This window comes from Pongo pygmaeus, chromosome 8 (assembly GCF_028885625.2).
Source record: "Pongo pygmaeus isolate AG05252 chromosome 8, NHGRI_mPonPyg2-v2.0_pri, whole genome shotgun sequence".
Classification (NCBI taxonomy): domain Eukaryota; kingdom Metazoa; phylum Chordata; class Mammalia; order Primates; family Hominidae; genus Pongo; species Pongo pygmaeus.
The window spans coordinates 131181843-131196960 of record NC_072381.2 but is presented as its reverse complement, the minus strand read 5'-3'; the positions used below and the strand labels follow the sequence as shown (position 1 = coordinate 131196960).

The 15118-nt window shown below is 48.5% G+C and overlaps 1 protein-coding gene across 5 annotated transcripts in view; it reads left to right on the top strand.

The window, feature by feature from the left end:
• Window positions 1–14007, top strand: part of UROS (uroporphyrinogen III synthase) — a 46582-nt gene extending 32575 nt beyond the window's left edge. For 2 of the 5 annotated variants that reach the window (XM_054436506.2, XM_054436508.2), the window contains one exon: window positions 5683–6102. In XM_054436506.2, coding sequence (XP_054292481.1) covers window positions 5683–5820 — 138 coding nt within the window. In that variant the 3' untranslated portion in view covers window positions 5821–6102. Of the gene's footprint in view, window positions 1–5318; window positions 5400–5682; window positions 6103–8462; window positions 8607–8821; window positions 9363–9395 lie in introns of those variants that run through there. The other 3 variants (XR_010127487.1, XM_054436507.2, XM_054436509.2) reach the window with 3 other exon arrangements.
• Window positions 14008–15118: the final 1111 nt, after the last annotated feature.

Sequence of the window (15118 nt, the reverse complement as noted above, 5' to 3'; positions counted from 1 at the left end):
TGTGGCTTTCACAGACATGTGTACGGTCTTCCCTGCTTAGGATGAGTCTCAGAATTACATGAGGGAATTTGAGTAAAGTCCTGAATTAGCTCAGGGCTTGGTACAGGTGTTAACATCCTTTCCTTCCTTTTCCCCATCTTATGTTTGCCATTATTATCTATTCTAAAAGCAGTCACCTTTTTCATATCTTTTAAAGGGTTTACATTCTCACTTACTAGGGACTGTATTTATTATGAGTCTACAAATAACCACAACTCTTGTGTCTGTAATAGAAATACCCTTGAACTGGCTCCAGAGGGACTGAGCAGAGGGTGCAGGATGTGACCCAGAGCCCAAGGACAGAAACTGCCACTCACTGCAGTCAGGAAGAGCAAAAGGCTTCACCTGCCTTCTCACAGTTGCATCTCATGTGGGGAGTATGCACCACTTTCCCAGTTTTAAAGATAGAGCACGGGGCTCAGAGACGTCATATGGCCTGTCTGTAGGTCACACTGCTGAGAAAGAAGAGCTGCAATTTGAACCTGGGAAGACTGTCAGCCATGGTGATGCCTGTCAGCCATGGTGATGCCTTGCCATGGTCTCAGGAGCTGCTGAGCAGTTGATGCACTTCTGGGCAGTAACCGATATAATTCGCACACCAGTCCAGTGGTGGGTATCCAGAAAAAGAGGTCAGTGGTCCTCATTACAGGTGAGGACACTGAGGGCTAGAGAGGTTAAACAACTTGCCAAAGTCGTGTTTTGAGTTACTGGAAGGCCCAGGACTCACACGGGTCACTGAGGAAGAAAAACAATATCTGAATCTTGTGGTTAGAAAGATTAGAGAGAGAGGCCGGGCGTGGTGGCTCCCACCTGGAATCCCAGCACTTTGGGAGGCCGAGGCAGGTGGACCACCTGAGGTCAGGAGTTCCAGACCAGCCTGACCAATATGATGAAAACCCCATCTTTACTAAAAATATAAAAATTAGCCAGGCATGGTGGCATCCACCTATAATCCCAGCTACATGGGAGGCTGAGACAGAAGAATCGCTTGAACCCCGGAGGCTGAGGTTGCAGTGAGCTGAGATCATGCCACTGCACTCCAGCCTGGGTAACAAGAGTGAAACTCCATACCCGCCCCCAAAAAGAAAAAAAGATTAGAGAGATAGGACCCATAAAGTGCTTAGCATGGCAACTGGTCCATAGTGAGTGCTTACGTCATATTGCAGGTCAGGATGGGTCACGGTGCTGGTCCTGCTCTGGTTCTTGTCCCTCTGTGCCATGCTGCCTCTCTCCTGGGCCTGTAGGAGGAGTCCCCACTTCCACCCCACCCACCCACCCCCGAGTCACACAATGCTGTGAGATGCCTGGTGGTATAAGCCTAACACAGTTTTCCCCAGGCTTCTTAGTGTTTGCCTAGAAGAACAACAAAAGATTTATACTCTATCTTCTTTCAGAGCAAGCATGTTTAAAAGCACAAATGGATACTCAGCATCTGAACCAAGAACTCAGGCCTTTCTGAATAGACTGCTGCCTGCATTGTCCATACCCATGGCAGCTGGGGGCTGAGTGCGTGCACCTATCCTGCATCTGTCACACCCATTTCTGCAGCCCTCCAGACACTGAGGAGCTCTCAGTAGCCCCCTCGCCTCTTACTACAGTGATTGATTACCCTGCCTGCCAGTAGTTAACACCTCTGCCATTGCCGGGGAGGAGAAAGGGACAGAGCTGGCCTTGCTCACAGTGACTGTGGACTGCTTGGGGGCCACAAAGGCACTGTGTGTGGGGTGTGAGTCGTCCCTCGACACTGGGACTTGGCGCTGGATAGTGAGGTGCTTTCAAGGTTCACAGAGGACACAGTCCTAGCCCATGAGTTGGTAGTTAGGCTTTTCTGTCTCAGCTCAGCCTCAGATTTGCTAGTGTCCTCCCTCCCCGGGAGTCCCTGTAGGGCCCACTGTTTGTACAGCACTGCACAACATGCAGGCACACCACAAAAGATCAAAGGGGGTGACTTCCGACCTGAACTTGCTACTTATCATTGACTTGGGAAGACCACGTACTTGTCTATAAATGCCACAGAGATGTCACTCCAAAGCAGTAGGTAAGCAGATTCATAATCATTACCACCACCACACTAATGGCAGCAGCTGAATTTCCTGTGTATAGCAAAATGCCCTTGCAGCCTGTGAGGTGGGTATCTTCACACCTAGTGCTCACTAGCCACAGTGGCAGAGCCAGGCTGTGAACGTGGCTGCTGCCCCCACAGCCAGGCTGGTGCACTCATGTCCAGTTTGTGCCAGGGATAGAGAAAGAACATTGATGCTGGGCTCCCCTCGCCTAGCCTGAGGAAGACTGTACTGCTCTGTGGGGCACCATCATGTGAGCATTCATTGACAGAGGAGTGAAAGGCTCCTTTGAAAAAGCTGCCGTTTCACCGAACTATTGATAACCCTGCTCTAGGACTACAGTCATGTTTGCCATTTGCTAGTTCCCAGTCCCAGGGAGTTTCTGTTTTTCAAATTTTTAAATAGCTTTATTGAGATTTAATTCACAAACCATAAAATTTACTTTTTATGATTTTAATATGTAAACTTAGAATTTTTTTTTTATTTTTTAGAGAATGGGGTCTCACTATGTTGCCCAGGCTGATCTCAAACTCCTGGCCTCAAGTAATCTTCCCACCTTGGCCTCCCAAAATGTAGGGATTACAGGTGTCAGCCACCACGCCCAGCCCAATATGTAAACTTTAACATGATTTTTATGAGAGTCACAGATCTGTGCAACCATCACCACTGCCTAGTTCCAGGACCTATCATCACCCCAAAGAGAACCCCGCTACCCATTTGCAGCCACCCCTCATTCCCTCATTCCTCCCACTCCTTGGTAGCCACTCAACTGCTTTTCATCTCCATGGATTTGCCTATTCCAGACATCTGGTATTAACAGAATCATACAGTATGTGGCCTTTTGTAACTGACTCTCTTCAGTAGCATAGTGTTTTCAAGGTTCATCCATGTTGTAGCAGGTACCAGTACTTCATCCCTTTTTATTGCCAAATAATAGTACATGCTGAGGACCGTTTTATTTACCCATTCACTAGTTGATGGACATTTGGATTGCTCTCCACTTTCAGGCTATTAAATAATGCTGAACATTCAAATACAATTTTCTGTGTGGACATACGTTTTCATTTCTCTTGGGTATATATCTAAGAGTAGATTTACTAGATCTAAGGTAACTTTGTTTAACGTTTGGTCGAATTACTGCTATTTTCCAAAGTGGTTGTGCCATTTTGCATTGTCACTAGCAATGTGTAAGGGTTCCAATTTCTCGATATCCTCCATGTCCTTATTTTTCTGTCTCTGATTATGGCCATCCCTGTGGGTCTGAAGTGGTTTCTCAGCATGTATTTGATTTAGATTTCCCTAATGACTAACAATGTTGAGCATCTTTTTATGTGTTTGTTGGTCATTTTTGTATCTTCTCTAAAGAAATATCTATTCAGATCCTTTGCCTACTTTTAACCCAGGTTATTTGTCTTTTTATTGTTGAATTGCCAGAATTCCTTATTCTGAATACAATTTTTTTTTTTTTTTTTTTTCTGAGATGGTGTCTCGCTCTGTTGCCCGGGGTGGAGTGCAGTGACACAATCTTGGCTCACTGCAACCTCCACCTCCAGGGTTCAAGCTATTCTCCTGCCTCAGCCTCCTGAGTAGCTGGGATTACAGGTGCACGCCACCATGCCTGGCTAATTTTTGTATTTTTAGTAAAGATGGGGGTTTCACCATGTTGGCCAGGCTGATCCTGAGCTCCTGACCTCAGGTGATCTGCCCACCTCGGCCTCCCAAAGTGTTGGTATTACAGGCGTAAGCCACTGTGCCTGGGCTCTGAATACAATTTTTTTTTTTTTTTTTTGAGACAGAGTTTTGCTTTCGTTGCCCAGGTTGGAGTATAAGTGGCACAATCTCAGCTCACTGCAACCTCTGCCTCCCGGGTTCAAGCAACTCTCCTGCCTCAGCCTCCCAGGTAGCTGGGATTACTGTATGTATTTTTAGTACAGATGGGGTTTTACCATGTTGGCCAGGCTGGTCTCGAACTCCTGACCTCAGGTGATCTGCCCACCTCGGCTTCCCAAAGTGTTGGGATTACAGGTGTGAGCTACCACGCTTGGCCTCTAAATACAAATTTTTTATCAGACATATGATTTGTAAAAATTTTCTCCCATTCTGCGAGTTGTCTTTTTACTTTTTTGATAAAGTTCAATTTATTGGTTTTTTCTTTTGTTACTTGTGCTTTGGGTGTTATATCCAAGAAACCATTAATTTAGTGTTGCTTTAATTCAGTGTTTTGAAGATTTACTCCTATGTTTCCTTCTAGGAGTTGTGTAGTTTTAGCTCTGAACTTAGGTATTTGATCTGTTTTGAATTGATTTTTGTGTGTTGTGTGAGGTAGGGGTCCAACTTTATTTTCTCCTCAGGGAGTTTCCTAAGCAATGAGTGCTTAGCAAGGCAGTACTGTGGGCGGGGTGGGAGCGGGGCCTCTGCAGGACAGTGGCCTCCCTCCCCTCGTGCTGACTCAGCCGGAGGAAGGAGCCTCAGTCCCGCAGCATCTGAGGTTATGCAGAGGTACAGGTGGCTTGTTACCTCCACTACCACCTGGCCTGCTGCTCACTTGCTGGGAGGGAGGATGAAGCGGAGTGCTGGGCAGGGGCTGCCAGTGTTGGATGCTCACTTGCTCCCAAACAGGTTTGGGGTCCACAGTCTCAATGCAGAGGAGAGTGGGGGATGAGGACCTTCTCTCATTTAACCCCCACACTAGCCCTCTGAGGCCAGGGTAACTGTGCCCCTTTTATAAGTGAGGATCAGAGAGGCTAAGGGACTTGCACTAATAACAGCTAGCAGGGGGCAGAGCCGGGACAGAAGCAGTGCTCCATCCCAGGCGAGGCTCTGCACAGAACCATCGAGCCTGTGGTGCTTGTTCAGAGAGAGGTGTCCTGTGGATGAGGGCAGTGCCCCAGATTGGCTGATTGGAAGGATCACGACAACATAGGCAGCAGCCCATGACGGTCATCGAGCTTATCTCTGGGCCAGGCCAAGTGGTTCACACCTGTCACCTCATTTAATCTCCACAGCAGCCCAGTGAAGAGTCCTGTTGTCTTTTCTGTTTTACGGATGAGGAGATGGAGGCCAGAGAGTATGGGCCACGGGCCAAAGTCATTGTCCTGTGGAGCTGGGATTTAAATCCCAACCCTGTGGCCGCAGAGCCCTGACCTTGATGGCTCTACTTTCCTGGGGATTCAGTCACTGCCCCTGCCACTGCCACACCATCCTCCCCTTGATCAGACCCAGGGCCCCCGACACCCGAAGCAGAACTGTCTGCAGCTAGAGCCTCTGAGGAAGGACTGCACTGACGCAGCCATGATGGTGAGCACCAGCCTGGGGCCTTCATGTCTCTGCCCCTCACCTGAGCCTGGCGACAGTCGCTCAGGGTGGCAGAGAGACTGTGATGAGAGCGTGGATGCAGAGGTATTTTGCACACTCAGAAGCTGGGCTCGAATCGGGCCGTGTTGTCATTTTTACAAACACGTCACATGAGCAGTAACGTCCAACCGCAAGGCTGGCTTACGGCCCCTGCACACATCCAGCTGCCTGCTGCCCCAGCCCCTGCTGGTGTGCTGAAGCCCTGTTTTCTCTTCTGTCTTTATAGTTTGCAGCCATCGGCCCCACTACGGCTCGCGCGCTGGCCGCCCAGGGCCTTCCTGTAAGCTGCACTGCAGAGAGCCCCACGCCACAAGCCCTGGCCACTGGCATCAGGAAGGCTCTCCAGCCCCATGGCTGCTGCTGAGTCAGCCACCTAGCGCTTGCCCCATGCAGCCTTCCTGGGCTGGGCTGGCTCTGGATGGAGCCGGGCATCAGCAAGGGCTCTTGGGAGCTGCTGCCATCAGACTCCTGCCTCAAGCCTGAGTGGAAGCACCTGAGGACCAGGGATCAGGACCTGACCTGGGGCTGGCCTCAGGCCCACGTGCACGTGACCGCCCTGCGTGGAAGCCAGCTTAAACCCTAGCCCTGTGAGAGCTTCCTGTGCCCAGCAGGAAGGAAATCAAATAAACCACACTGGCTACCTGTACTTACTGAGTGTATGGTTACTATGTGTCATTTTAAGTGCAAAGCTGTGTTCAGGGAGGAGACAGGTATGCCCACCTGTGATAACCCACAAACCTGCTATGAATCAGAAAATTTGCTCTATATAAAGTAGGTTTATTCATTCTATAAAAAGGACCGTGAAGTTCCTGCTTGTGAGCCATGGACAACTGTAGTTCAAATATAAAGAGACTTGCTTTCCCTCAAAGATGCAACTGCAGCATTAGACAGTCAAACCATCTGATCTCCCAGGAATCTGAGGGGCTGGAGAGGTCAGTATTTACTGAGAAGAGGTTCATGTGCAAATGCAGTGCCCTGTAGAAAGGCTCTGGAAATCTGTTCCCAAACTTCATTCCCAACTCAGCCTGAAATTTAGGCTAAGTTGACTGAAACCCAGACTTGTCTCTTAGTAGCATGTGGGCTGGTGGTGGGAAGGCTCTGCCCACATGCCTCTGTCTCCTTGAAAGATCTGGCTGAAAGGCATTTGGGCTCCACGTCTCTGATCTCCATTCCTCATAACAACCCTGAGGAGTGGACATTCCTATCGTTCCATTTTTCTGGTGAGGAAACAGACTCAAGAGGTGGAATGATTTCTCAGGGTCACATGCTAGTGAATGGCAGAACCAGAACGAAATTAAAAGGGATGGATGAGCATAAGCACTTAGGCCTAGACTAATGAAATTCATCAGCCACCTCATATGAGATTCATACTACTTGAGAGGTTAGAATTCAGTGATAATTGTTCTCCAAATCTTGATGTGATTATACAGAAATTCTTTGAGAACTGTTCTAAAACCGGATTATGGTAATGGTTCCATGAAGTGACCACTTGTCTCAGAAGATTAACGAAAGTAATTGGGCAAGCACTGTTTCATACACATTTTCACCATAATACCAAAGTGAAATAGATTAGCCCATGAACTAAGAACCTGGCTGTACATTAGAACCACATGATGTGCTTCTAAAATGAAATTGCTCAGGCCCCACCCCCAGAGATTCCCCTGAATTGGTTTCTAGAATTAAGCCCAAGCAGCAGGAGGTGTTAGACACTCTCCAGGTGCCTCCAGTGTGCTTGGAAACTGCTGGATTGCAGGAATGGGGTCCCCCATAGCTGGAGTGCGATCAGGAACGCCCTCATGCATGGTGAAGAGGCTGGAGAAGCAAGACAAGCCCGGAAGTGAGGAAGGAGGAGGAGAAGTCCAAGCTGTAGGCAGACAAGAGTGGGAGGGATGTGTGGGCTTCGGAAGCACACATTGAAGGAGGAGGAACAACACCCTGTCGCAGGGCAGGGAAAATAGGTTCCTTTTCAGAGCCTTAGGGGGTGGGGGACAGAATCAGGGACAAAGGTTCACTAAATGTCTACATGCTAGTAAATACCACACGTGTGTCCTTTCATCCCCACACAACCCGAAGCCACCTTTTGAAGAGATGTGAGGCTATCAACAGTTCTGGCGAAGCCTTGTTTCAGATGGAATGGGCCAGGGCGTGGTTAAAGATGGTTCTGTTTGGGATCAGGAAGGCAGGGAGCTCGTGCAGGGGCAGGAGATGAGCAAAGCAGCAGGCTCAGTGTCCTCGACGATTGCGTGAATCGGGAGCCTGGGCTGGCTTTGGCAGTTGGGCTGGAGATTCCTGAGAACATGAGGGCTGAGTAGGCAAAAGCCAGTTTGAAAGGGACTGTAGAGAAACGCTGGTTCTGAAGGTATTGGTGGGACAGAAGGTAAGATCTGTAATTACCCAGCTCAAGAAAGTGAAGCCCAGGGATGTCACACGTCATTTCTTCTGCTCACCCTCCCACGGGACTGCAGTTTCTGTTAAGGACAGTACTTATGTTAATCATTCTATAGCTCAGTGGCTAGATGGGAGTGAACAGAAGCTGGCATAAGGCTTTCCTTCAAAGATACAACTGCAGCATTAAACAGAACATCTGATCTCCCAGGAATCTGAGGGGCTAGGAGGTCAGTATTTACTTAGAAGAGGTTCATGTGGCCAGGCACATTGGCTCACACCTGTAATCCCAGCACTTCGGGAGGACGAGGCAGGCGGATCAGGAGTTCAAGACCGGCCTGACCAACATGGTGAAACCCCATCTCTACTAAAAATATAGAATTAGCCAGTTGTGGTGGAGGGTGCCTATAATCCCAGCTACTTAGGAGGCTAAGGCAGGAGAATTGCTTGAACCCAGGAGGCGGAAGTTGCAGTGAGCCGAGATCGTGCCACTGCACTCCAGCCTGGGCAACAAGAGCAAAACTCCGTCTAAAAAAAAAAAAAAGGTTCATGTGCAAATGCAGAACCCTATAGAAAGACCTTGGAAATCTGTTCCCAAACTTCATTCCTACTTTTTAACAGATCCAGCTGTTCCTGATGTGCTGGGGGAAGTTCAGCTTTGAGTTTGTAGATGTTCTAGGTGCCTTCCCAGAGTCAATGTGGGAAGCTGGGTCGAAGCCAGAGTCTCACACGACACCCTGAGCAGCAGTAGGGCCACCCAGGATGGTGAGTGAATCGCACCCCCCACCCTGCCAGCTCCAGACAGAGTAACGCCCCAGCAGGCTGGGTGGCCAGCCTCCTTGTGTCCTTCCTGGGGATCAGACGGGACAGAAGGGTGGGGTGGGAGAAGACACTCAACAGATGTGCTGCACAGGGTCTTGCCACAGTTGTGTGACCTACATTCCCTTTTTGCATCTGCTCTCACATGCCTTCCCTTCCAGCTCCTGGACTGAGGAGAGTTGCTGAAGAAGTTCATGCAGGGAAGGAATAAAGGATCACACAGGAATTTGAGAGCCAAAGTAGAGTGCAACTGGCCCCCCAGGCCCAGAGCGGCTAGCGGTAAGAACTGAAGATGTTCCCTCTGGACCTTCCAGCCACAGCTCATTGATGGGACATGTTCTCAGACACTGTTGTAAGTTTTTTGTGCTTTAACTCATGAGTTACATGTGGTCACTCACTTAATGAGTTAAGCGTTAATACAACTTCCCTGTGAATAGAAGGTAACAAAATAAAAACATTGTGTTGTATACAAGTCTTCAGAAAATAAACTAGCAAGAATCATTTTACTAAAAATTCTAAGGAAGTAGATGACAGGGATAGAGTCAGTGAGGTGGTCTCAATATTCATCACTCTGGAACAAGAATCCTTGATGTTCAGCAAAGTACGTGGCCATTTGGATAAGAACTACATTTCCCAGCTTCCTTCGCAGGCAGGCATGAGAGATTAAGTTGTAGCCAAGGGGATGTAGTGAGATGCACACCCCTGACATCATTCTTCCTTTTTCCTGGAATACAGATAAAAGAGCTGGAACTCCAGTAGCCATCTTGGGCCCTGAGATGACATTGGGGAAAGGAAGTTTTCTAGAACAAGATGACACTGTGGGCACAAAAACTATCCCTACTCTAGACTTCTTGAGTGTAAAAGACATATTGACTTCTATCTTGTTTAAGCCACTATTACTACGATATTTTTTCTTTTACAATCAAATCTAAATGATAAAATAATCAAGTGAATTGGTAGAGCAAACATCAAGATAAACCGTTTTCGAGTTTGAATAAAATGCCTTTTTAAGAAAATCTTGGACGGATGCAGTGGCTCATGCCTGTAATCCCAGCACTTTGAGAGGCCGAGGCGGGTGGATCACTTCGAGACCAGCCTGGCTGACATGGCGAAACCCCATCTCTACTAAAAATGCAGAAACTTAGCCAGGTATGTTGGTGCATGTATGTAATCCCAGCTATTAAGGAGGCTGAGACAGGAGAATTGCTTGAACCTGGGAGGCGGAGGTTGCAGTGAGCTGAGATGGTGCCACTGCACTCCAGCCTGGGCAGCAGAGCGAGACTCCATCTCAAAAAAAAAAAAAAAAAAAGAAAAGAAAAGAAAAAGAATATATTTGGTTACTAGAAGTCCCTCATATACTTACTGTTGAATCTTTTTATCAAGTTCAATTTTCAGCTGTGTATTTGCATATTATTTATAGATTTATGCCTTGTGCAATTATATAAAGTGTTTGAAAAGCAACCGAAACAACAAAAAGATTCCTCAGCATCAACCTGCTTCCGGCGGCAGGACAGGAACTGGGCCTGAGCCTGAGATGGTTCCTTCCTACACCCTTCTCCAGGGTACCGTGTCCACCTCTAAGCCTCTGGACCCTCTGACATGTAACCTGTGTCCCCTCCCCAAGCCAGCAGAGAGACCCAGGCATGGTGTGGTTAGGGAAGGAGGTGGACCCATCAGGTTCTCAGCCTGATGGGTCCCTCAGGAGCGGCGCATGTGTAGCAGCTTTTCAGGAGTATGGGGGGTGACAGGAGCCAGAGGCCACGTGGTGCAGATGGGAGAGAGGCCAGCAGATGGGTCCAGCAGCAGTGGGTTGAGCTTTGCCTTGTAACCTCGGCGACAGGGGCTTTAATCTGCATGGAAAATTCTGCATGATTCACACTCATGAGGCCTGTCACCAAGCTGAGTTACTGAGTTACTTTACTGAGTGTTCATCGTGTGACTAAATTTCTGGAACTGGGGAGTTCGTAACTTTTTCCTCATCTCTCACCCAAACACCCCCAAGTCCTGTAAAAATTGCATTTCCAGGGACGGAAAGGAGTCCCACGTAACCAGCCAGATCCCATCTCTGAGCCAGGCCAGACCGCTTCCTCCTCCCTCTGAGTCTGGTCTGCTTCTGGGGTTCTCTCTCTCAATGTATTAGGGTTCTCCAGAGAAACAGAACCAATAGGATAGATGGACAGAGAGAGAGAGACAGACAGACAGACAGACAGACTAGGGGGCACTTAGGGGAATTGTCTCACATAATTCTGGAGGCCAAGGAGGCCAGCATCTGTGGGCTGCAAGCTGGAGACCCAGGAAAGCCAGTGCTTGCAGTTCAGCCTGAGCCTGGAGGCTGAGAGCCGGGGAGCTGGTGGTGGGACTTCCAGTCCACGTCTGAAGAAGGCCTGGGGAGAAGGCAGTGCTTCTGTAAGTCCCGGAGTCTGAGGGCCCAGGAACCTGGATGGACAGGATTCAAGGGGCAGAGAAGATGAATGTCCCAGCTCAGGAAGTGGGAGGATTTGCCCTTCCTTGGCCTTTTCGTTCTCCTGGAGCCCTCAGTGGACTGGATGACTCCTGCCTGCTGGTGAGGCTGGCTCTTCTTTACTAATTTAAATGCTCATCTCTCGCAGAACACCCTCACAGACACACCCAGGAACAGTGTTTTACCAGGTCTGTGGCCATCCCTTGGCCCCGTCACACTGACATACAGAATTTACCATTGTGCTTGGGAAATCTCAGCTTCTCTGCTGGTATCATTGCTGCTGCCCTGGCAGCTGCCCTGAGAAGAGCTGGGTTTGACCAGCACACTGAGGGCATCTCCTCATCAGAGGGCCCCACTCTCAGAGCAGAACCAGTTGGGAGATTTCTGAGGGATACCACCAGCAACAATGAGCATAATTCTCACCCGGAGGCCAGGAGGCCTGGGTGTGCCTTGGCAGAGAAGTGCAGGTGGGTAGTGAGCGGTGCCTCCCTCCCGCAACCGCTGAGCAGCCTCCATGTGCATCCTTTGAGGGGAGGAACAAGCCCCAAACGCAGACTCTCATGTGTGTAAAACACAAGCAGTTCTCCCCAGGGAGGCCGAGGGTCCTATGCCAGTCCAGAGATGGGGGAAAGGGTTTATTTGTGGATGAAAAGGGACCAAAATGCAGTCTGGACAGAAGGGAATCAGGACAGACACTGGGAAGAGTCTTTCCCTCTCACAGGTGTGCTATGCAGCTGGAAACAACAAGCCTGCCCTGGTGCTGATGGCATCACTCCCCAGCACCTGGGCCCCCTGAGCCCTGCTCACTTTCAGAGTCAGAACTGTCCCCTCTCTGAACATAAGGCTCAAAGATCTCCTGTGGGAATGACTGTTTCCAAATATTATTGTCCAACTATACTAAGAATATGCAAATCCAGTCTGGGTGCAGTGGCTCATATCTGTAATCCCAACACTTTGGGAGGCTGAGGTGGGCAGATTGCTTGAGCCCAGGAGTTCAAGACCAGCCTGGACAACATGGCAAAAGCATATCTCTACAAAAACATACAAAAATTAGCTGGGCATGGTGGCTCACACCTGTAGTCCCAGCTACTTGCAGGAGGCTAAGGTGGGAAGATCACTTGAGCCAGAGAGGTCACGGCTGCAGTTGAGCTGTGACTGTGCCACTGCACCTCAGCCTGGGTAACAAAGTGAGACCCTATCTCAAAAAAAAAAAAAAAAAAGCAAATCCATTTTGTAAATGATGAACATTTCAGGGGAAAAAAATTTCAATTCTCCCACTGACAATTAGGTTATGCATCTCATGGCTTACAGAGATTCCAGAAGCTCCGAGCCAAACCCTTGCCCAGTCTCAGAAACGGGAGGTGGCCCACACAGACCAGGAACCAGTTTGTGCAGGAGCCCCTGTCCCTCATGTTGTCTTTATTGTAGGTCACGTGTCTTCCTCTGACATTTTCCCTCCTAAATCCAATTGATTTCCTTGAAATCCAAGTAACATGCAATGAAAATTTGGTTAATCAAACATTCTCAGCCTTAAGCAGCCAGTACATTCCAAAGCTTAGTAATAATTGGAGAGAAGAATCCTCCGAAAGAAGAGCAAACGTCCACACGGTGAACATACTTCCCCAAGTCAAGCACCCAAGCTGCACAAGGCCACCGCACCCATAAAGTTTCTTAAAGAATAATAACTTTAGGAAACAAGACCCTTCAGTAATGAAGCTCTCAAGCCTATGATCCCTGTCTTAGTCCATTTGTGATGCTATACCAAAATACCTGAGACTGGGTCATTTATAAATAATAAATTTTTTTTTTCACAGTTCTGGGGGCTGGCAAGTCCAAGAGCAAGACTTGGTGTCTGATGAGGGCCTGGTGTCTGTTGCCAGATGGTGTCTTGAACACTGTGTCCTCATATGGCAGAAGGGCAAAGGGCTGAATGCTCTCTGAAGCCTGGCTTCTAAGGGCAGGAGGGTAGAGCCTTATGATTCAATCACCTCCTCAAGGCCCCACCTCTTAATGCGCTTGCACTGGGGATTAAGTTTCAACATGAATTGTGGAGGGAACACAAACGTTTAAGCCACAGTAATCCCTAAGGGGAATCATCTTACCCCACTGAGGACAGCTGTCATGCAAGTTTTCAGATTTGACTTTAAGAAGCACAGTCTTTGACCAGAGCTGGTGGAATGGACAGAACTGCCAGGCTTCAAGCAGAACAAGGATCGTGGTGGGTGCCCAAGCTCCTCCTGAGCACCCCTTCCCAGCATCCCAGGTCCTGCCTTTTCCCCGCAGCATTCGATGTGGGCCCAATGAGGAATGGATCCCCTGGGTCACAGTGTAGGACTGTGCCTTCCCCGGAAAGCCCAGTGTCCTAGAGCCCAGGAAAGTGTTCTAGGGTGCGGCACAGTCAGAAAAACAGAGAGGAGTTGACAATAGCCAGAGGGTTTCACCCCAGGAGACACAGCCTACACCAACCTCAGAACTGCACAGAGGTTCTTTTAAAAGTAGCCAGTCCTGGCATTGTCCACTCAAAATGTTCCACCTGAACTTACGGTGAATCCAGACTCCTCATTTGCCCTATGGGTTCTTCCCCATCTGACCTTCACGTGCTGCTCTTCATCCTCCCCTCCCAGCTCACTCCTCCCACTCATGTCCAGCCAGGCTGTTCTTTCTTCCCTACTATTGTAGGTTTGCCCAGCCAGTTCCAGCCTCAGGGCCTGTGCACTTGCCCTTTCCTGGCCTAAAATGTACACCACTCCCGAACCCCCAGTCACATGTGACTGAATCCCTCTGATCTTTCTGCTATTGCCCAGATTTCATCTGCACAAGAGGTCTTTCCTGCTCACCTGAATATTCACTCTTCCCCATAGACACTCACTTTCCCTAATTCTATTCCTAGCACCTGTCGCTATTGGAATTTTTCATTTCTTTTTTTTTTTTTTTTGAGGGTTCTGCACTCGTTTATTCAATCAAGGATCAAAAATATTTGAAAAATAAAAAATAATACAGCAATAAAAAACAATACAAATTTTAAAAATACAAGAATTTTTCATTTCTTTTTTGTTTATTGTCTGTCTTCCCTACTTAGGATCTACATTCCATGAGGGTAGGTGTGATGGTTAATACTGAGTGTCCACTTAACTGGATTGAAGGATGCAAAGTATTGATCCTGGGTGTGTCTGTGAGGGTGTTGCCAAAGGAGATTAGCATTTGGGTCAGTGGGCTGGGACAGGCAGACCCACCCTTAATCTGGGTGGGCACCATCTAATCAGCTCCCAGAATATAAAGCAGGCAGAAAAACGTGAAAAGACTAGACTGACTTAGCCTCCCAGCCTACATCTTTCTCCTGCACTGGATGCTTCCTGCCCTCGATCATTGGACTCCAAGTTCTTCAGCTTTGGGACTCAGACTGGCTTCCTTGCTCCTCAGCTTGCAGACGGCCTATTGTGGGACTTTGTGATCACGTGAGTTAATACTACTTAATATGTCTACCCTATTAGTTCTGTGCCTCTAGAGAACCCTGACTAATACAGTAGGGAACGAATTTGTCATGTTCATTTCTGTATTCCCTGTCCCTAGGACAGTAATAAGTATTTGCTGCATGATGACTGAATGAATAACTAATGGATAGCCCCACACAGGCCTGTGCACACCTGCTCTTCTTGGAGACCTTTGACATAAAATTCTCAGTTCTCATCTGCAAAATCACAGTGCCCAAAGAACTTTAATTCATTTCCTGCAAGCCCTCTGGATACTGGGGTAGAAATTCCTGCAGCGAACCTGAACTCTACTTACTTTTGCCTCCTCATACTCTGCCCTTCCCCTGCTGTTCCCCTGCCCCTGAGGGTCCCTCAGGGCTGTATGTGACCCACCAAGAAGAGAGGAGGAAAGGAAACACTCAGGAAAGTGGGAGATGAGGGGGTTGCTGTGCAGCGCAGGAGCCCACGGGGAAGGGGCTATAGTCATGAGTTTAAAGGAAATGGATGAGCAAATGAGTGCTCAGCAA